Here is a 22,597-nt window from a genome sequence, read left to right on the forward strand (position 1 = left end):
ACCGTCATGGTAGTTAGGAAACTGTTGCTCGGAATCGCTATCATAAGCGGACCGGTGGGGCTCCGTCCGCGAACGCTACCCTTGACCTCACGACCGCTTATCGTGAATATCATGTGGTGATAGTGACGAAACCGAAAACCCCAATTCGTACCTTTCCTCTCGAGAAAATACACTCCTCTTCCGGATAATTCCCCTGATCCAACATCGAAGACACACAGGCCCTGGTTTCCTGCTCTTTGGTCAGGTCTCCATGAGCTTCGGCACGAGCAACTCGTCCCCAGATCCTTAGTTAGGTAGAAACGGCCACCACAACCAAGATAGCAATCGGTCTGCAGACGAGTCCAGCCGGCCATCCCTCATGTTGCCCGCCAATGGACCGCCACATCGAGCTCGTGGCGTGTCCACCTCCTTTGCGCCGGAGCAGCAGCATCTAGCTGCCGAAATCGACCCGGTCCTCCAGAAGATATCAGAACCGTTACAATCCGTCGCCGCCGTCCCCGATAAACTTCCACAGCTGCTTCAGCTCCGGAGTAGCCTGAAGCAACTGCCTGATGGATCGTGGCAGGAAGTTTTCCGGGTCCTGGGGGGATTCGACTCTCTTCTGCAGGCGTTAACGAATGTCGCTGGCTTCTATAGTCTAGAAGATTCGGAAGACGTTAGATTGTGCCTTTTTGATTACCTGAAATGCGTTTTCAACTTACTGTCCGAGAGTATGGTGGGTCATGTGGGGAACAAGAGGTTCTTTGGCAAGAAGGTTGGATTCGACGCTTTGCAGCGTGGATTGGCAGCTACTGGGGTTCCTGTTATCGCTCCCGATCTCCTCTTCGGCCTGTTGTTCGCCTTTGGCATGAATGACGAGACCTTCGCGACTTTCATCATCCGAGCCCGCCGAGATTTGCCAGAATCGGATATCGAAACGGCCAACCACGTCCGCGAGAAGACAAAATCTGCCTTCAGTGGAGGAGATCTTCTGCGCCATGCTTCTATATTACCGGTTATTGTCAACTTCTTCAATATACTGGAGCTGGACAAAGTTACCTCGATTGCCATCTTGCAGGCGATATTGTCGCTATCCCAATCCAACCAGTACAATCTGAACGAGGTCCACAGGAGCGGGATCTTGTCGACGTTCATCCTACCCAAACTATGGCTTGTCGATACTGATGACGAGCTCCAGCCGATATATTCCGAGATTGCCTATTCATTAATCGTGCTCGGCGTCAACATCCCCGACGACGCAAAGGTCATATTCAGAGAGGCCATTGATAATCCGAGTGCTGCCGATTTTCTTCTATTCGGACTGAAGCAATCTCGCACTGCACCGCTTATCCAATTCGATTTATCACTCCATGGCTACGCCTCTGTTGAAATTGCAACTCTTGGCCGCTCCTTCCCGCCCTCGAGTGGCGGTTACACTTTTGCGTTATGGGTGTACATTGATAAATTCGACGACACTGTTCATACAACACTCTTCGGAGTATTCGATGGCTCGCAAAAGTGCTTTGTGCTAGCATATTTAGAACAGGAGTCCCACAAACTCATCCTCCAGACTTCGGTCTCTTCGGCTAAGGCGTCGATTCGGTTTAGGAACTTTGTGTTTGAGGAGAAGACCTGGTATCATATTGCTGTGGCACACCGACGTGGTAAAGCTACGAGCGCGGCCAAGGCATTATTATACGTTAACGGAGACTTCATCGAACAGGCTAAATGCTCGTATCCTTCAAGTCCGCCGACGAATAATGTTCCAGTTCAAGCGTTCTTGGGAACACCCGCAGATTTGTCCCCTAGGATCGGACACGGGGTCCTCTCATCGAAATGGAGTGTTGCGAACGCTTTCCTATTCGAAGAAATCATTTCCGACGACTTGATCGCGGTTCATTACAATCTTGGACCCCGTTATTACGGAAACTTCCAAGACTGTTTGGGTAGTTTCCAGACGTATGAGGCCAGCGCTTCTCTTAACATGCGCAACGAAGTGATGCATCCCGGAAAGGAGGAGAAGTCGGATATCATATCTGCTATTCGACAGAAAGCCTCGACTGTTATGGGAGAAAACAAAGTTCTGCTGAATATTTCTGCAACTGCAGTGCTTGATGATACTCATGACATCCCGAACGATACCAAGATCTTATCGGAGAAGATTAGTCGCCAGGCATCGAAGAATCTTCAAAGCTTCGTGCGTAAGGGCCCGATTGCTTTGAATGGCGCTGTACCGTTTATCAGCGATGCACTCACTTTACCGCAAGGCACTGCTGTAATGACTGGCGAGCCTATCATTCTTTATCCAGGCAGTCTTGATAATGCTGCCTGGAAGATTGGTGGCGCTGCCGCTGTGACTTTGAAGCTTGTTGAAGCTGCAAAGACACCGGAAGAAGTTTGCAAAGCGGTGGAGATTCTTTTCGAAACCATCAAGAACAACTGGCGGAATTCGGAGGCCATGGAGAAGGAAAATGGATTCGGAATTCTTGCATACTTGCTCCGAACTAAAGAAATCAATGGAGTCGTCTGTAGGCAACTCTTAGATCTCATTCTCAACTTCGTTGGTTACAACGGTGAACGCCCAGAGGAATCGATTTTGGTAAACCCGTTGGCTTATCGTGTGCTCCTCGTGGACTTTGAGCTCTGGAGGAAGGCCGATATCCCGACGCAAAAGGCCTACTTTGCACAATTCATCGTTTTCGGATCTGGTAGCATTAACCATCGTTTTAATGCAAAGCGTCTTCTCAGGATGAGAATTGTCAAGAAATTGATACATGCTTTGAAAAGCGATGCATTTTCGATGGAAGTCATTCCTGACTTCCTGGCGGCTTTTAAGTCTCTTATCAGTACCAACTTCTCGGCGGAGACTCTACGGTCTTTGTCTCTCTTCATTACGTACTCGCTCTACTCTGGTAGCCAGATTAAGAGTTTGCGACATAAGAAGAGCACCTTCGTAATGAAGAGGACGGATTCGGATGGGTACTCGCCGATATCGTCGTCAAAACGGATTAATGACTTCGGGTTGAAGCGACAGGTTGGGTTGATGATGTTAGAAATGTATTCAGAGCTGCTCTGCGAATCTTCAAGCACAACTAATATTATGAAGTTCGCCCGGACGGTTACTAATAGAGTGAGTTTGATCCTCCTGACGTTGACTCAAGTTCTTTCTAATATGGAGCAGTGGCTGTTATACCTCTTGGACGACGGGAACTCGAACGTCATTGTATGTGCCATGAAGATTCTCGCTCGCATACTTGTTGTTCATGGACAGAGTTACATTTCAAAATTCGCTGGCAAAACGTCCGGATTCCTGGTCCTCAAACGCCGCCTTAGAAAGTGGTGGCGAGTCCCGGAGGTCTGGATGTCTGCCTTCTCTATTTTCCTTGGAGTCGATATCGCAAAGGTGGATCTTACACAGCCGCTTGTGCTGTACCACCTTATAAACACGTTCAAATTCGACGATAAGGATGGAAGGTTCATCTGTTCCGATATGTGGGCCGTCATTGCGACAATGTTGAAAACTGCTGTGAATGATATTACGAAGAGTCAGCAGGAGGCAGTACGCATTCAGGCTCCGAAGAATAGGCTTCTCAACCCAGAGGATGCAGAGAAGAAGCATAACCGAAGGAGATCTCTGTCTTTGGATACGCAACTTACTCTGATGACTCTCGGCGAAGGTGTGTATTTCAAACCTTCGATTGTAGGCGATTTGGCTAATTTAACGATAGTTCGTGAGCCGGCTGACCGCCCACCTGCTGATGCGGAGAAGATGGTTAATGCCATTGTCCACTTCTTAGCTGATTTGCAGCAAAATTGTGTGCCATTCAAGGAATTCTGCTCTGGAACTGTATTCTTGAAAGAGATCCTCGACATCCTCTTCCCTATCATCTGTGATACTGATCAACTTAGTGCTGAAACCGAGCTCGATCTCACTCTTGCCGATGATGCTGAGGATAAACTTCGCCACGGGCATTCTGCTAGCCAGACCAACATACTGCAAGCTACTGGCTCTGCTGTATGGTCGACTGTTACGGATAACAGTGCAGCCAGGGCAATCCCATTCAGAAGGGGATCATCGTTTATCATAATCGATTCCGATGGAGCCTCTGCAACGACGCCGTCAGGCTCTCGTCTTGTGCCTGCGGTGAACGCGACGTCCATTGAAATTGCGAAGGTTAAGAGCGGTGCAACAAGTAATCAGTTGGTTTCGAGTTTGGTGGATATTGTGGTGGCCGTGTTCAAGACGATGTTGCTGGAGAGAAGAGAGTTTGCTGGGTTTGGATTGGCTACTAAGGTATGGATTTTTGTGTCAATAGTCATGAGGTCTCGAGATCTAATGGTTCTGACTTTGAGTAGATACCGCCAGGCACGCTCGACCAACGCATCTATTTCGAGTCCTACATTGTGCGGAACACCCTTTCGTTAATGAAGAATGATATTGCGCTTGATTTGAAGCTACTGACCGAGCCTCGCATCTTGACAAACTTGGGGAGAATGGCGTATCATCTCTCCCAGTCGATAGCTGAAGGTACATGATTACAAACTAAAATTGATCTATGCGGTAACAAAACTGACAAAATATGTAGGATGGTTCGCTACTGGTGGCCCACAGCTCCTCGAGTTTATCGGCGTGATTTTAGAGTACATAGAACGTCCAGACGTCTCGAGTATCAAGAGCGTGAGACTCTGCAACCAGACAATTTTAAGCCTTCGCACGACTTTCATCAAGCTACTATGGCGCCAGTTTTCGGCACTCGTGAGCATGGAGGATGGGGAAGCTGCTATTGTCGAGTTCTTGCAGCAGCTTCTCATCTGGAACCAGGCTATACTTACCACTGAACTTCAGGATCTGGATACCATTCGTATATTCTCATATTTCCTTTATGTTTTCCTTACGGATGAAAAGAATAGCATTCGTACTATTAGTCTGCAGCTGCTTCGGCTCGTCCTTACGAGGAAGTCTTTGGAAATTGCACAGATCTTGATTGGACCGAAGACGCCCCCAGAGCTCAAGCCGACATTGAATGATATGTTGAAAATTTCTGATCTTGTGAGTAACATTTTTTATATATACACAGCATGGTTATATGCGTACGAATTTACAAGGCTAACAATTAATCTAGGATGATGTCCAATCCTTGGAATGGATCGAGAAGCATCAGAACGAACTCGACACCTTTTTCTTCGGAGGTTTGGCCCAGACATGGGACGCTTATGTGTCAGATGAAAACAAACGTGTCAAGGAAGCAGCTCGTGCTAGAATTGCCCAACGTAAAGACAAACTAAAGGGATGGGCTCTTGAGAACATCAACAACGAGGATGCGTATAATAAGCATAGGACGGCATCATCGGTGTGGACGTCGAATATTTACGCTGGAGAACATCTCAAGTATCAGCGAGCATATCAGGATCATCAGGATAACGTTGCGTTTATGATCCAGGTGCACACTAAACTCAACAGGGATTTGACAAGGCCTTGTGGCTTGCTTGATACTGGAGAACCTCAGAAATGGCAATTGGATATTTCTGAGGGCCGAAATCGTATGCGCAAGAGACTACTCCCAGATCTTCGAACGCAGGAACGAGAATATGGACCAAAGCAGAGGGGAACGGAACTGGCGATAGGAACGCCAGGTTCCAATAATGGTCCTATTTCAAATACGCCGCCGCCACCTCTCATAGACGACGATCGCCTGTCTCTTCGACCCGCTACCTCCGATGCTAGAGACAACGGAAGCATGATTAACGGGGGCGATAACATGGAAGACGATTTTGAGCTGGTCGACGACCCGAAAATTGACGACGAAGAGTATGAAGATAAGAATCGAAAAGTCTTACGCAGTCTTCAACACGGGGAGGTCGTGCAATTCGTTAGTAACGTGTCTCGGGTACTAGGTCTTAGTATTTGCGAGGGCTTGTTAATCCTTGGACGGGAAAATTTGTATATGATTGATAATTTTTTCCAAAAGTCCGATGGGGAGATTATTAATGTCTGGCAAGCGCCTCCGTCAGAGCGAGATCAGTATCTACAGACTATTGCCGGGCTCGATGCCGAGAAGTCTAGGTCGACTAGTGCGGAACACGATACGAGGCAATGGGCTTGGAAGGAGTTGCTTTCGGTTTCGAAGCGGAAGTTTTTGTTCAGAGATGTGGCCTTGGAATTGTTCTTCTCTGACGGGAGGAATTACTTGTTGACCACTATGACGCAAAAGGACCGAGATGTTCTTCATTCGAAACTAGCCGCCCGTATACCCGCGAATCAGCAACCGCAAATCGGCGGCAGGCACAATGAAGAAGCTTGGTTAGTTGAGACTATGGGTCAACCTGGTACTGGGCTCAGCCCTATCTCCTTCGGCGGGAAGCTTGCAAATGTCTTCCTGGCTGCTTCTGCAAACCCGGCCACGAAGAGATGGCTTAAGCATGAGATCTCAAACTTCCACTACTTGATCTTGGTGAATGCTATGGCCGGCAGGACTTTCAACGATCTCACTCAATATCCTGTCTTCCCATGGGTGTTGGCAGACTATACCAGCGAAGAACTTGATCTGACCAATCCAAAGACTTTCCGCGACTTTTCGAAACCCATGGGTGCACAAACACCCGAGCGTGCCCGTGAGTTTCAAGAGAGATATCGTGCATTTCAAGATCTTGGTGATAGTAAAGCACCACCGTTCCACTACGGAACGCATTACTCATCTGCCATGATTGTATGCTCGTATCTTATCCGGATGCATCCATTTGTGGATTCATATCTACTGCTCCAAGGTGGGAACTTCGATCACGCAGATCGGTTGTTCTACTCCATGGAAAAGGCGTGGCTATCTGCTTCTAGGGATACAACAACAGATGTTAGGGAACTGATTCCCGAGTTCTTCTTCCTTCCGGAGCTTTTGATAAACAGCAATTCCTTCAACTTTGGTATTCGACAGGCGACCGGGCAAGCGGTTGATGATGTTATTCTCCCGCCCTGGGCTAAAGGTGACCCCAAGATCTTCATCGCCAAGCACCGCGAAGCTCTGGAGAGTCCCTATGTCAGCGAACACCTACACGATTGGATTGATCTTATCTTCGGATATAAACAGAAGGGCGATGCAGCAGTTGAAGCCACAAATGTCTTCCACCATTTGTCATACTCTGGGGCTATTGACCTCGGCAGTATTATTGACCCTATTGAGAGGACTGCCGCCATCGGCATCATCCACAACTTTGGTCAAACACCGCACCAGATATTTACACGCCCGCACCCACAGAGAGAGAATTCTGTGAGAAATACTACCCGGTTAGACGGCAGCGTGGAAAGTTTGATAAGGTTACCATTTCCTCTGCTGGATACCCGGGAGAAGGTGCAACAAATTGATTGGTCGCACCGTACCTCAAAGGTAGTCCCATCCTCTGAGTTCAGGATTTATATCAGCCCTGTCTTCGACAAGTACCTTGAGTGGGGTTATAGCGACGGTGGTGTCAGATTTTACGATGCTGAGAGCCGAAGGATGATTGCTATGTTTGAGCATCTTCACCAGGATCAAGTATCTGCTGTCCTGGTTGTTGATGAACAAGTCTTTGTTACTGGCGGCTGCGACTGTACTGTGACGATCTGGAAGATGGAACATAGCAAGACATTTGATATCCATCCGACCGCGTGCTTACAAGGACATTGTGCCGCTATCACCCACCTGGCTGTCTCACGTTCGTTCGGATTGCTCGTTACTGGCGACGCATCCGGAGTAATCATCGTGTGGGATCTTAGCCGGAAAACTTACATCCGGAAGTTAGGCGAACACGCTTCGATCCATTGTATCACTCTAAACGATGTGACGGGAGATATCCTCGTCAGCAGGCCTACAGACATGACGTTGTATACGCTAAACGGCGAATTGGTGCTCCGCAAGTCAATTGAAGAAGTTTGCCCGGATCAAGTTATCATGTCCACGGCCTTTTATGAAGGCGTTAGTAACGAATGGTTGGAGCGAGAATTGATCTTTACTGGGCATCGACGTGGGATTGTTAATGTGAGCCCCAATGATTACCATCTTATTGGAGTTGAGGTGTGCTGATCCAAAATTTAGATCTGGAGCAAGCAGATTGTGAATGGGAAATTTGACCTGACATTGGTGAAATCCCTACAACATATCAATCCTTATCAATCGCAAGCCACAGTTTCGGCATCGATCACGGCTATTCTACCGATGCCTCGTAACGTCTTTACCGCAGACGAATGGGGTAGAGTTGTAAGTTTCTTCCCTTCGAATTGAAGCCTTTATATCGAGATACTGACAGGATATGATATGAATAGTACCAATGGGACTGTGTCTCGAAGACGTCGTAAGACCTCTTCTTGTGAATAATATGTGAGGACTTAGACTTCCGAAAATTGCTTCAACTTGATCGTTATTGGGCGTGTTTCTTGTACTTTTTCTTTTCGTAGTGTATGCATTTTGAAGTGTGAATAGAAGCGGCAATTCTTTTTGCTTTCAATTGTCTGTACTCATATATGACTCTGTACCTGACGAGGAGATGTCGAAGGCGTTTTGGATGGGGTTTAGCCTTGCAAGTGTGTGTGAAAAATGTATTTGTTCCGTTTCAAAGCTTTCGTATATTGAATTGCAGTTGGACGCTGGGTTTGTGCCCAGACCTAGAGATTGAAATTGAGGCCTGTCTAGTTCGAGGATGTGCAAGACAGTGTGTACATAGATCTTCACGGTGAGAAACAGATGTTCAACTTTGTGAAAATTACTTATATGTATTTAAATTTACAAATTCATTCATGATAGTGATATTGTTCACTGATATCCTTCCCCTCGGGGAGGTTAATAGAAACTTTGGTCTCTCCCCTCTAAACTAACATCTCATCACCATTGATATCCTCTTTTTGCGTCTTATAATACTTATTTCCGTTTAAAGTACTCTGTCGGATTTTACCTTATGCACCGAATATACAGATCTTGAATGTCTAGTCCCGAAACGAGAGGTAGCACTGCCGCGGCCGCCGCGGCGATTCGAGGGCAGAGCTCGGACTATTATGGCCATGGCCATTCTAGCTTTGGGCCGATGGATTCCCGCAGATTGTCGTTATTCCCAGCAACCCCTAGGTAAGTTTTCTTTTCGACTGACAGCTTGCGAGCAGATGCTAAATTTCAGATTATAGTCGAAGCAGTAGTTGTGCGTCTAGTATTCGATGTGGCGTTCCTACTAGAGCTTCGGAGTTACATTCAATTCATCAAGATGACCCAATTTCAAACCGCGGCCGATATTCTCGTTCAGGAGTATCCAGAAGCCACTCGGCTGCTTCTACATTCACGCTCCGACGACCTACCTTTGGCGTTGCCAGATCCGCGTCTATCAACCTCAAACGACAGGGTTTGCAGAGTTACTTAAGACGAACTCAGTCTTTGCATGCACGGGGAGAACTTGTTTATGTTGAGCAACCGTTCCGGATGGAGGAGACACCAGGCTTTCTTCCAGCTAGTTCTCGACCTGGGCGTAGCCCGACTTTGCCTATGCCTCGAACTTTGTGTGATCCGGACGCCTTAGGAACAAAGAGGGCTCCAGGGCATGGAAGATGGTTTCCTGTTTCTTTGGAAATCAATCGATATCTTTTTGAGAAGGCTCGTTGGCTGGGACGACGGGTTTCTCAGTCTTTCCGCCGATCCAAAGTACCACTTCAGAATGTGCCAACTCAGCAGGTTCATTTTGAGACGAAGCACTACGAGTCGACGCCATACCGGATGTCTTCTGGTTATTCTGACACCGAGGGCTCTCAGTATGCGGATACTGTTGTTCATAATCGACTTTGGGAGAATCAAAGCTACGTTACTAGTCTTGACAACCAGGAAGATTATTTCACCCGTGCTCCGCTATCAAAAGTTGATGGTGTTGCCCCGAGTGCACCCATTCGCATGACGGTTGTAGAGCCGATTCCCGAGGATGAGGAACTAGAACCAACTCGAGAGGGCCAGAGAGGGTTTACACCATTCACGCATCCTACGGATCTTAACGGCGTTGATTCACGACGAGTTTACAGTGCGCTCATGAAGAGCCTTACCCAGAAATTTAGCAATCGAGGCCCCGCAAATGAAACAATTGTGGAAGAAACCGAGCCTCAGGATGAGGAAGAACCTCGACTGAGTCGACTCTCAAACGAAAATGCTCGACCACCTAGTCCTAGAGTTTTAATGGAAAAGAGTCCGGAGAATCGCAAGCCACTTTCTGAGATTGTGCTTCGTACGAATAATACTATTGCTGTTGTTGAAGAGGAGGAAGAGACTGCGGTGCCACCTACGCCGATTATTAGTGTTGGGGTTAAGTGGATCAGATCTGATGATGCACCTTTTAATCAGATTGCTCAGCAGCATGAAGTTTGGCAGGAAGAGGCTGCAGTAGGGAGCCGTGACGAAGCTGTGGTAGTCGCGGCGTTGAGACAGTTAAACATTTCGAATGTTGAGAAAAAAAAAGGAAGATATGGCGGGACAGGCGAGGTATCGTACTGCTGGTGGGAAGTTGCAGGAGAATAAACTAAAGGATGAGGAAGGGAGCGAAACCGATGAGCACGAAAAAGTGAAAGATGGTGGTATGGAACCGGTTTTTATTTGATATTTTACAGTTTGTCTTTCCCTTGGATTTGAACTTGGAGTTTGAGAATGGTATACCCTACAAGGTTGTTTGGGGGTAGGTTTTCGTTTATGGATTTCTTCTCTGTCGATTCGAGGCTTTTTACATTTGAGCTTTGGATACAAACGTGGCAAGCTAATAGCAACAACGGTTTTGTATTTGCTGCATGCGAACGACGTATCTTGAGGCCCGGAGCCATAACATTAGAGGCTTATGCTTCTTGTTGGTTCCTTACGTTTTGTTGTTCTGATTTTGTATTTTCTTTGTCTATGGGCCCCGTCATGTATTGGCGTCTGTTTACTGGTACAACTTCGTGCCTTCTTTTGTAGTAGACAATTGTAGAAGCTAAGTACGCTCGATCCTAATTGATTGGACAGTGGGCATTAATATAACTCGAGGAGGGCATCAGGGCGAAGTTGCGTTGTTTTTCCAAATTACAACGTGGCTTCGAACCAGCAGCTTGATATAATACCGTCTATTGATGAGAATTTTCCAATCTATAGCTTCTGTTTCTAGCGAGTGGTTACTTGGGTTGTGAAGAAGATGCTAACGTGGTTTAAGAGCCTTAGGGTTAGAACTCTTCGAATGACTCTTTCCTGCCGCTTTCGTCTGTATCCGGCGCGATAGTGATCGGAAACTATCAAATATCTTTTCGTCAGAAGCGTGCAGAAGTAAGCAATTGCCCATAGCCATGGGGTTGGGGAGGTCAATCAAACATACCATTCTATCTTCGGCATCTGAGAGCGTAACCGGTAATTATCGCTGCCCTAAACACTCTTTGTTCTTTAGAATTTCGATCGGCACCCTGCCCTCGAATCGCAGATGTACTGGGTAATGTCCGTAACTGCTGAGACATATACATCTGACTAAGCCCATCATTTGGGGTAGGTAGCCACTAAGTGGTTCCCCTCGAAGTAGAGGACTTGCCATTGCTGAAACTCTCATGATGAGCCTTTTGGATTTTCCCCAGGGGAGGTACTGCAGAATTCCCAACCTTTTGCCGTGCCAGTCACAGCCATATAGGAGAGTTATTATTCTCAAGCTTTTAGCGTTCAGCAATCTCATCTTAGACGCTACCATTTCTTTCATACCATCGACTGTGGTGTGAGCGGAGAGCGGAAATTTGTGGATACAGAAATCCGAGTACTTAATCTACACGACAATAAGGGACTCTTGTCTAATATTTAGTTTTGAGGCAGCCTGAGACAGGGCTTTTCGCGGGGTCGAATTCCCAAGCATTCTAGGGGAGAGGAAGGCGAAGACCGGATAATTAGGCGGGTCCGCAAGTTCGAATTTTTGAATTTCGGGGTGAAATAAGTAGAACCCGTACTGAATACAAGATAAGTATGTATCAGCACGTGCTTCGAACCTAGGTAGTTTCTGCCCTGCGAATAAATTTAATTGCAATTGAACATTTTTACATGATGATCGTGTATGTATGTATGTATGTATGTATGTATGTATGTATGTATGTATGTATGTATGTATGTATGTATGTATGTATGTATGTAGTGGGGGCGTTTGATGGGTATATCCCGAAAAGGGCAGGTCTTGGAGTAAAATACAAAAAAAGAAATACAAAAATTCCTTATTCGAACAAACTTTATTTATTAGCGAACAGGGAATATAATATAGCCTGATGAAACTTTTTCAACTTATAGTTTCCCTCGTTAGCTTTACTGATATCTGCGTTCATAGCTGGTGGACTAAAGGGTATCCCGTCCGCTCTGCCTTACTCAAGCCCCCAAGCGGGCGCTCAGTAGTATAGTGGGTGACCATATGCGAATCGCGCCTAACGCAGGTAAAATACTTTTTTGCTTCTCAACCTTTTTTGCATTTTTTTCTTCTTTCTCTCCAAGGCCTTGCATCGGCAGATGTTTTGATCCCTGGCAACTACTTCTGTCGACATACTTTTTTGTTGCTTTAGTGAGAAATAAATAATTTTGACTTCTTTACTCAGTTGCTCGACCAAGTCCCACCGTCGCACGTCCTACATAAACACTTATAATAAGCTACGATGGCTATAGCTAGCGCGCTATATAAACAATGAGCACGGATCTTTACTAAGATACCCAAGATCCTGCCGTCTAAATCTCTATTCGTTAGTATCGACTTCTATCTTGATTTTTGGTGGCATCAGGGCTGCTAGTTTGGGTAGCCGTTGGGTCGATAATATCCATACGCAGTATAGTTGGGTACACAGCCATTCGTATGGAGCCGTCTGACATGCGGCGGCTCTTAGGGACAGGGGTATTAGCAATGAGGGGTTCGTTACAAAGAAGAATCCTGCGGCTCGATTTTCTATAAAAAGGATGGTATCCCACAAAAAAAAAAGAACTGATTAGATTGTAAATACTAGTAAGATATCGTTGTGGCCTTCATCTCTAATACACATAGATTATATCGCTTGCTATCATGGAACATCTTCTCTTAGTTGATACCACCCTTTTCCCTCCATCTACTTTCCCTCTCATAGGAGAACAATGGGACGGCGGATCCTTCGAGGGGTATCCAGAACGCCGTCAGTTCGATACTACCACACATAAGTTTTACGCTGAGGACGTAGAAAACAGTCCTGGGGCGTCGTATGCATTTTACCAAACATGGCTATACCTTGGGCTTGTTTCCGATGCCTTCTTTTGCGAAGACCCGAATGAAGTGTTTCTACGACATGATGATGATATTGGTGGTTTGGTGTTGACGACGGAAAGGCTTGGGGAGGTGGTTAATAATTGGAAGGCGACTTTGAACTCGATGGATTTACCTGATAAAGTGGGAGAGATTATTAGGTCTATCCAAGCGATTCGGAAAGTACACAATGAACTTAGGGAGATCGATGTTCCGAATCCATCCGATTTTATTTTTTGGTTGGAAAATATCACTCCGGTGGGTGAAACAGTCAGGTTTGCGATCGCCCTTCTCTGCGACGCTTTGGGGTATTCTATCGCTAGCATGTGTAGTCCGGATTTGGATACTCAGATCGAGAAGTACAATTCGAAATGGAGTCGAGAGGACGAGCTGCCTTACCCTGAGTACCCTTATTTCCGATGGGTAACTGGGAGTATACTCGATGAAGCTATGGATCGAGCGCTGCTTTGTCCTGTGGAGAAGGCACAGCTAGCGGACTCTTCGCCTGCGTTTCTTTGTTATTTGCTATCGCTTCCAGAGACGAATCGATATGAGGGGCAACATAGCAACTGTACCGCGACTAATTGTGTGGGAAATAACATTGACGAGGAGACGTATGTTACAAGGCATGTTGACGAGAGCTGTGATTGTGAGCACGACGGGCCTGACATCGAAGATGTCAAGAAATGTCTGAGGGATGGCCGCATTCCTTCTTTAACAATTTCCATCGTGGATGGGGAGTACAAAGGCATGAAGGTAAAACCTCAAAAAGTTGAGCAAGCAAGCATCTGGAGATATCATCATGGAAAATCAGGAATTGCAAAGTCACAGGATTACATTGCCTTATCTCACGTCTGGTCTGATGGACTGGGAAATCCGAAGGCGAATACCCTGCCCCGATGTCAGTTGAAGAGACTGGCTTATTATGCGAATTATACGATGAAGGACGGGAGGGCACGAGGTATGAAGGGGAATTTTGAGAAGGCGTTTTCAAAGCAACATTCTTATGCGAAAAGAGCGGGGACTGTTTGGGAGCAAAGCGGAGATATTGAGTGTGCGATTTGGACGGATACTCTTTGTGTGCCGTTGGAGAATGAGTATAGAAAGTTGGCTATTAAGACTATGAATCAAGTTTATCGCCAGGGTATGATAATCCCCCCATAACCTTTCAGCAGGACCGTCAATTCTAACAGCATTATGACAGCTCGATATGTGATGATTCTGGATGCGTCGATAGCCCGCCACGACTTTTCCACAGACGAGGAGCTTATGGGCCGTATTGTTCTGTCGACTTGGATGCGGCGTGTGTGGACATTGCAAGAAGCTGTCATCGGACTGGAGAAACTCTCGATTTGCACTCGAGATCAGGTCATTGACCATATAGACGCAGTAGAGCGACTACGTGTAACAGTCAGTGAAGGAAGTCGGTCTCTTATCAACAGCGTCCTTGTAAGCGTCGCAATCCTTGGAGACGATGGATTCGTCGGACTAAATGGCGCCGTCGCAATAATGAAGTTTAACTCCCTCGGATCAAAAATCCTCAATGGAAGTCAATCATACAAGGAGAAGGAACTCGAGCAAGAGAAGTTTGTGCTCTTTATGGAGCACTTGTGGACGTTGATCAGTCGTCGCGCTACGACGAAAGAGGAGGATCGGGTCTTGGTGGCTTGTAATATTATGTTGAAGGACGTTGGTAAGGTTCTCAAGGGGGAGGGGCATACGGGACGCATGACGGCGTTGCTAGATCAGTTTGACGAGGTTCCTGCTGGTACTATCTTCAGAACGGGCGAGAGAGTTCCGATTGATGGGTATCGCTGGGCATGCCATAATTTCAAGCTTTCAGCTTGGGGAAGGTTTGATCTCGAGAACCCAGGGAAAGTTACGCCCCGAGGGTTGCTAGTCAGGTTTCCGGGTTATATCTTACCTGAAAAGCCCACTCAACCGGACTTTCCTCTGAGGGTAGAATCCGCCGAAGGGGAGGAGTTCTATTTGATAACTTGCAGCTACCAACAAAATACAGGCCAGTACCTAACACCTGAAGACTGGAGTGAGGTTATAGAAAGAAATTCTAATAACCTTGCTATCATACGGTCTGATGGGGCATCGTTTACACACTCGATGTTTTTGAAGGATGGAGGAATGGTTCCTTGCGAACAGAGGAGGGCAATTTTGGTATCTATTACAGAGGAAGAGGGTGGGACTATTTATTGTCGGTATGAATCCTTTGTGTGGTTGAGTAAGGCTCCTGGGCCTGAATATGAGCCGCTCTTATACACAACTTATCCGACGGTGGTGACGAATGACCTTCAGTCGACTAGTCAACAGTGGTGTGTGGGTTGAAGATTTGGATATGGTCTTGGATACGGTACATGCGTTTGAGTTCTATATCGCTATATAGGGATATGTTTGGAAATTAATGTAAGCGAAGTTGCCTTGTTAGGGCGGATCTCTGCATGTATACAAGCTCTATGTAATTAACAATACACCTCTACATATTATGTAAAATTTCATTCGATATGCTTAATTTTTGGGTAAACTATGGGAAGAAATTTAAGGTTAACCGGCTTCGGGAGGGCTGTGTACGAGGCAAAACTTAGCCGTCAATTACTGGATCCTAAACTTGCACTTGTACATACATTGTGCAATTGTGATCAGCTATAATTGTGGAACTGCAGGGGGCGGCAGAACATACATCCATGCACAGCTTACTTACCCCGCATCACCACGGGTGCTTGGAATGGATCCTGCCACACAAGCTCCTCAGGCCTCGCATCCCTGGATATAATTCAGACTCACCACCCTCAAATATCAAAGGTATCATCTTGTTCAAGCAAGCTAATTGTGTTGTTTTTGTTGCAATTCTTTCCATCAAAATGGTCCATATTCCGCCAGCGACCTTCAGACCATTTCTTCATGAGACAGATGTTCCTTGTCTCTGTGACTATGATTACGATGGCGGCGACTTTGCTACCTATCCGGAACGCAGGGGCTTCGACAAAGAGCTCCTTCTTTCAGGAAACTTCACTGAACATCCTGAGGATGAGACCGTCGCCTTCCTCCAATGCTGGCTCTGCTTTGGCTTGCTTTCTGAGGTTACAAAACAGACATTTGGCATATCTGATCTTACGATTACCAATTCCGATGGCCAACTAATCATCGATTCTGAAAAACTCCCCGAGATCGTCGAAAAATGGGTGCGATCGAGCTCTGCCCGTCATGGAGATACATACGACGCAATTCTCTCTGAGGTAGCCATTATCGTCGAATACTTTTCCCCACCATTGATTACCTGGCAAACCAAGTACGGTGCAGAATTAGAGACAGCAAGTGCCATTGTCAATACTCAAGTTAGCATCGTACCGCCACCGATTGCTTGTTCACTCGCTCTTCTTGCGGCATCAATACAGACCGCATACCGACAGCAGCATCAAGAACAACCCTATGTTCGGTTCAGTCGACCTGCATCAGACGCATTCGGAATTCCGTCTTTGATTTTTCAAAGGTTCATCGCGGCGGGGTGGTGTATTAGCGACGTCGCGAGGTTGTCAAGGACGTATAGTGTTACGACGCTGTACTTTGCTTCGAGCTTTCATAGGGATGTTCCGTCCCCTGATTTTCACGAGCATTGCGATTTAGTCGCTTGTTCGGCTTCTCAGGTTGATGACACGACTTATGTGACTAAACATGTGGATGGAAGCTGTGGGTGCGACCATATGGAGTCGGCGCTTGATGGTGTTAAGGAGATTTTGGATGATGGTGGGATTCCGGCCACGATTGTTAAGGGCGATATTGCAAGCGGTGGGGAGAAGGGATGGTTGGAAGCCGTTTCGTTTGAAGATTGCAAGGCGGTTGCGCTGTCGCATGTTTGGTCTGATGGGCTTGGGAATGTGAGCGCGAATTCGATACCGGAGTGTCAAGTACGGCGGCTCAAGGGGTTGATTGATAGGCTTTATGAGAGTTCACCTTCGAAAAACTCATTCTCCGGATTCTTTAAGAAGAAGAAAAACAAGGAGATCGGATTGTGGTTGGATACGTTGTGTATTCCATTAGAAAAGGAATATCGAAAACTTGCGATCAAGAGAATGGTGGATACGTACGGGAAATGCGACCGGGTGCTCATGATTGATGCGGAACTTACGCAGATATCTATGGATCAAATTCCAAAACGGGAATTGTTGATTCGGATTGCAGGATCGAATTGGATGAGGAGGATGTGGACCTTACAGGAAGCGGCGTTGAATATCGAGCAGTTGTTTGTTCAATTCGCAGATGGAGTTCTGGAGTACCATGACGAAGCTGTGGCTCTTACACGCTCGTGGGAGAGGCGAAAGTGGGCATATGAAGCCATCGATACTGATGTGGGGATTCATGATTATGAATTCGCTGCAATGCACGGTGCATATACGAAGGATAGTTGGCGTTCCGCGGGCCAGTCTGCTGGTTTGGCATTATCGGGTTTCGCTGGGAGGAATACCACGAAACCGGGCGATGTTTACTTGTGTCTAGGAGGTATGATGGATTTGGATGTTATGGAGATTATCAAAACGCCGGAAGACGAGAGGACGCAGAAGATTTTAACGATGATGAAGTATTATCCTAAGAGTATCATCTTCTCGCCGGGCCCCAAGGTGGATACGACCGGATACGGATGGGCTTGTCAGACTTTTTGGAAGTCAAAGGTTCTGAGTTCAGCTTTCTCGGACGCTATGAAGCCAGCGGAGATGACGGAGAAGGGTTTGAGGTTGGAGTATCAGGGTTATGTGATTAAACCGGTGAAGTTATCGGAGGGATACTTCATCATGAACTCGAAGAAACAGGGTTTGTGGTTCAAAGTTACCTACGATCCCACGGACCCGGTTGGGATAGCAGACAAGGTAGCAAAGGCCGAACATGACGAAGGAACGATGGAGCTCGGGCTTATCGTCCCCGAGCGGGATGTGGCGAGAAAGGGCCCTGGTGCGGGTAGCCCTGCGCTCTTGGTATCGATCTATAAACGGGCTGGGTGGAAGGATTCGTTCAAAGATTCAGAAAATTCTACGGCGATCTATACGAAAGCGCTTTGTACGGTGTTCCTCGCAACGGCTGGTAGTGCGGATATCCAAGAATATACTGAGGCAGGATATGAGGTTGCGGATGGCAAGAAGCCCAATGAAAGTGCTAATACGAGTAGCGTGATATACCAAACCCAGATATGGTTCATTGCATGATCGGCTAGCTTATGGATAATCTTAGGGTTAGAGCTAGAAGGTTAACAGCATTGAATGTTCGAAAGTCACCGTTAGACCCGAGTTCGATATGATTGTACATACATAAACGACGGCGGGCTTCTATGTTGGAAATTCACCATGTATTCTCCTCTCTATAAATCTCGCAATAACGCATAAAAATTTTGAATTTTTCTCACCCCTTTCTCTTCGAGTCTCTAGATACAAACTCCGAGCTTATGATATCATGTCTGAGCTAGGATACAGTACCAATATGTACTAACATTTCGTCAGAATGCAAGCTAAAGGTCTGAATAGAAATTTTCCGTATGAGCGTTCAAGCATGTATTTTTAGAACCCCTTGCCCATTCTCGTAGCTTTCCGAAATACTAGAATCCAATTAGCTCTCAAATTTGTAGATTCTTTTGCCTAAGTTTCTCGAATTCTCAATGTGGCACCCTAATCCGTAGGCTCGAGTTTCCTACTTGGGATTTTGCGTTAACGTTGTAAATTTGCTAGCCTAAAATACCACAAAGCGGCTCCAACACAGGTTGCCTAGTGTCGAGACTGAAAGCTGTTCGAGATATCGAGATACAATGCAATGTTGTACCATGTCTTTCGATTCCAAGCTTCCAGAAAGATAACGCGAACTCTGAAAAGACGATCCAAACTCTTTCAAACCAATCTCGAGTTGCTATTTATAACATTTTTCAAGAATCTTATACTCCCAATTAAAATCTTTGCTCACAAAATATCTAACGTTATGGAAACCCACGAAAGGAACCGGATCAACGTTCCATGACGCCCGCCAACACGTTAACACCACACCATATGGTCAAGTGAGCATTCCATAGGCGTAACGGAACACTGACTGCAACCTCATCTATATGCATATCGCTTTTTTTCACGGAAGAAAGCGCAGATGTAGCCGAATCGGGTTGTTTTCTCATATCCTTGCATTGAAGAATATTTTTCTTCCGATTAAGCTTTTTTTGGTGCGAGACCCTGTTCAAGACTCGACTCTGTTGGAAAAGTTTCTTTCTAGGGAAGGAAGCACAGTGATGTTTCATTTATGACGATTGCGTATGCACGAAGCTATAGCTGGTTTGGCCGGGTTTAGCTAGGGTCTTATAACGTTGGCTTACAAGGGGGTATGGGCGAAGATTTGGTACATATAGAGCGGGAAGGCGCCCTTGAGCATCGTAATTCTAGAAGTTCTCATCTCACCATCATCACACATTCGTTTACGACAGCAATAGCCCATAGAAACATCTAATATCATATCTATTCTAATATCCATTCTAATTCCTTCAAAAATGCAACTGAAATATTTCCTCTTCACCACCCTCCTCGCAGGTGCGGCTTCCGCCCTCCCAACGGTCAATCCAGATCTCGCTCCTCGTGCTCTCTGCACCCCACGAGACCATACGGGCTTCCTCGTCCGCATCAACTCTACTGACGATCTAAACGACAAGGTCGTCTCCATCGCCAACGGTGTCGTTGGTGTTGACCTCCTCAACCCTGACTCCGTTATCTGGCCCTACTCCGACGGCAATAAAATTTATATGCCCGGCCCAGGCTATAAATACCTTATCCCTGGGTATCTCTACTCCACCGGCGATGGTACCAGCTCCTGTGGGAAGCAGTTGAAGTTCAGCAAGGACTTGCCAAAGAAAGGGCTCGTCCAAGCCGATGTTTTCTCGACTAGCTGTGATATTCGAGGAACGTTTTATTTGACTGCTGAGGCCGATTGGCACTGGCAAGCGTGCCCGAATCCTGCGGGACAAGGATGGACTATTCACCACGGAGCTAAGAAGGCGGCGTGTAGGGATGTTAAGTTGAAAATGGTTTATGGACCACCACTTTAGAGGGCTAATGTTCTGAATTGGTGTGATGATGATGATGATGATGGTGATGATGATGGAACGGTTTGGAATTGGGCCTATAGCATTGTAGCATTTGTATTAATTTTTTCTTCTTGTAAATATATAGAAAAGGTAATGTTGGTGGACTATCGCGGTGAAAAAAATATAATACGAAGTTAGCATCTACATTCGCCTGTTTCTTCATAAGCATTTCAACTAAGAATGAAAACCCGGTTGCTATACTAACAACCCTGTTTTTGCAAAGTTGGTGTGCTGCAGTTTGAATACCCAAAAAGTTAAATGGATCTAAAATGTCCGCCTCCGCAGGAAATCGAGCTCGATTTTCTGCACCTGCTTTTGAAATTGAAAATGGTCATGTGCCCGTTGAGGTGGTTGTAAACCACGGTACCGCACTAGCTATCCCGCCCAGAAATCGCACTACATAGCTAATTCATATCTATTCCCTGATGAACTACAAAGCCACCTAATTAAAATTTAGAAACCCCTACTACGCAGTTGTATAGTTTCATGTAGTCTAGGCTGGTGGGAGCTTAGTCAAAACTTCAGAAGCCTTTGATACTATGATTGTTGATATTTGGTATTGTTATTGGTATTTGGTAAGCTGCAGACCAGATATGACCATTCCATACAAATCCTAAGTTGCTAGCTACCTAGACTACTCTCTTCCCCTTTGCTCCTCAAGCTGACGCCAAAAATACTAAGAATCTAATAAGGTAGTTATCCCAAACAAATTTACTGGGAGATACCAATAACACCGCAAGCTGGACGACCGCCAGCATTTCCAGTAGTCAAAGAATCAGCGTGACCACCCTTTCCAAGATCATCAGTACCAGCGTGGACAACGACAGTTCGCTGTAATCAGTTGTGTTAGTGGATTAGACCTTTACTATGGAGGACGAGACTTGAAACTCACTCCGAGGATGCTGTTAGGTCCAATCAGAGAAACTTGGCTGTCGGTAATAGTACCCTTGGCGACACCGGAGCCGTCAGTGGTGACGTTTCCGAGGTCACCGACATGGCGGTTCTCGTCCGCTGGGGCACCGTGGGTCTTTCCGAAGGGGTTGACTGGTTTATTGCGTTAGAATGTATCGACAAAGCGTAAAGAGTGTACAACTTACAATGAGGACCAGCAGATGTGCAGCCGTTGGTGTTGTCACCGAAAGTATGGATATGGAAGCCACGTTGGGCATTTGCATCGTTTCCAGAGATCTCATACTCAATGGTGGTTGGGGAGGACTCAGACTCCTGGGTGAAGGTGACAACTCCTGCGACGTTGGAGTCTCCACGGAGGACGGCAACTAGCAGATGTCAGTTCCATGCCATTGGGTACCAATCGCGTCGGAGAATTAATTCTTCATCTGAACCCGTACCTGCTTTGACCATTTTGATTTTTTTGGATTAGATTACTGGGGAATTGCTGGACGATTCCGGGGTCAACGGTTAGCTCAAACTGATAGAAACTGGCGAAGAGTATGGCACCTGGAAGACTAGTTCCGGGAAGGACAGGTTCATATGCAGGTGAGGGGGTTTTTTCCTACCGACAATTCAAGTTTGGTATCTCGAAGGTGGACTGATGAGAGAGTTTCTGCAGGTTCGAATTCTGGTGGATGTGGTGGTGGGAAGGTGTGGGATGGGAAGTGACGACATGGTATAAATATGCCCCTCCCTCGCACAATCACTTTTTTTTTTCTCATGCGGGGCAGCTCTATCGTCATTATTATTAAGCTTGGCCCAGACCCTTTTTGACATGGCTGATTACAATTACAGGACAGGATAGATCTAGGGGAGAACGGCTCCAATTGGATACCCTGGCCGAGGCAAAGAAGCAATGGCAGACAAAGTACCGACCCACTTTATTTACAGCTATGCCGTTGAACTGCACTGCAATTGGCGCCAAATTCGGTTATGTGCAGGTTTGGAGCTGCAGCTGACTCGCACAGAGTTCGGCCCGGAAATCTCGAGGGCGATTTGGCTTATAATTCGGCTCATAAGCAGTTTTACTTGGGCCTATATGCACCCAAACGGCTAATGGTAACAATATGACGCTGATGTCTAACGACATCGATATCGATATTAGTCTAGCTCTGATTATAATATAATCGTGGCCGTTGACATCATGGCCACGTTTATCGCGGTTATACACAATCGAGCTATCGAAATTTGCGTTGGCGTGTTGATTGCTGCAAGCACCTCCAAAACTTCAACACAAGTCGCTCCGATGAATTCCGCCGACGTCCTCGGAGACCTACGTATCCTCCGCATGCGCCTAGGCCGTGCCTACTAGTTAATCTA

At 46.4% G+C, this 22,597-nt stretch overlaps 6 protein-coding genes across 7 annotated transcripts; 5 read left to right on the forward strand and 1 right to left on the reverse strand.

Annotated features, from left to right (window-relative positions):
* Window positions 1-358: 358 nt before the first annotated feature.
* Window positions 359-8,305, forward strand: DFL_006872 (uncharacterized protein; the record flags this gene model as incomplete). Its single annotated transcript, XM_067636364.1, has 8 exons — window positions 359-3,109; window positions 3,161-3,656; window positions 3,708-4,273; window positions 4,336-4,507; window positions 4,566-5,029; window positions 5,103-7,988; window positions 8,046-8,207; window positions 8,273-8,305. The coding sequence occupies 8 exons, from the start codon at window positions 359-361 to the stop codon at window positions 8,303-8,305; spliced, it is 7,530 nt and encodes a 2,509-aa protein (XP_067487989.1).
* A 1,399-nt stretch (window positions 8,306-9,704) lies between these two features.
* Window positions 9,705-10,490, forward strand: DFL_006873 (uncharacterized protein; the record flags this gene model as incomplete). The annotated part of the gene is made up of 1 exon (XM_067636365.1): window positions 9,705-10,490. The coding sequence occupies one exon, from the start codon at window positions 9,705-9,707 to the stop codon at window positions 10,488-10,490; it is 786 nt and encodes a 261-aa protein (XP_067487990.1).
* A 2,512-nt stretch (window positions 10,491-13,002) lies between these two features.
* DFL_006874 (uncharacterized protein) lies at window positions 13,003-15,555 on the forward strand (the record flags this gene model as incomplete). Its single annotated transcript, XM_067636366.1, has 2 exons — window positions 13,003-14,359; window positions 14,420-15,555. The coding sequence occupies 2 exons, from the start codon at window positions 13,003-13,005 to the stop codon at window positions 15,553-15,555; spliced, it is 2,493 nt and encodes an 830-aa protein (XP_067487991.1).
* A 533-nt stretch (window positions 15,556-16,088) lies between these two features.
* Window positions 16,089-18,422, forward strand: DFL_006875 (uncharacterized protein; the record flags this gene model as incomplete). 2 transcript variants are annotated; one of them, XM_067636367.1, is made up of 1 exon in its annotated part: window positions 16,089-18,422. In XM_067636367.1, the coding sequence occupies one exon, from the start codon at window positions 16,089-16,091 to the stop codon at window positions 18,420-18,422; it is 2,334 nt and encodes a 777-aa protein (XP_067487992.1). The 2 variants fall into 2 exon arrangements, with proteins under 2 accessions (XP_067487992.1, XP_067487993.1); XM_067636368.1 differs by having other exon boundaries at window positions 17,922-18,422.
* Window positions 18,423-19,735: 1,313 nt separating this feature from the next.
* DFL_006876 (uncharacterized protein) lies at window positions 19,736-20,287 on the forward strand (the record flags this gene model as incomplete). The annotated part of the gene is made up of 1 exon (XM_067636369.1): window positions 19,736-20,287. One exon carries the CDS (start codon window positions 19,736-19,738, stop codon window positions 20,285-20,287), a length of 552 nt encoding a protein of 183 aa, XP_067487994.1.
* A 750-nt stretch (window positions 20,288-21,037) lies between these two features.
* Window positions 21,038-21,688, reverse strand: DFL_006877 (uncharacterized protein; the record flags this gene model as incomplete). The annotated part of the gene is made up of 4 exons (XM_067636370.1): window positions 21,038-21,157; window positions 21,219-21,370; window positions 21,424-21,603; window positions 21,676-21,688. 4 exons carry the CDS (start codon window positions 21,686-21,688, stop codon window positions 21,038-21,040), a joined length of 465 nt encoding a protein of 154 aa, XP_067487995.1.
* Window positions 21,689-22,597: the final 909 nt, after the last annotated feature.

Source organism: Arthrobotrys flagrans (genome assembly GCF_004000055.1).
Source record: "Arthrobotrys flagrans strain CBS H-5679 chromosome Unknown unitig_8, whole genome shotgun sequence".
In the NCBI taxonomy this organism is placed as follows: Eukaryota; Fungi; Ascomycota; class Orbiliomycetes; order Orbiliales; family Orbiliaceae; genus Arthrobotrys; species Arthrobotrys flagrans.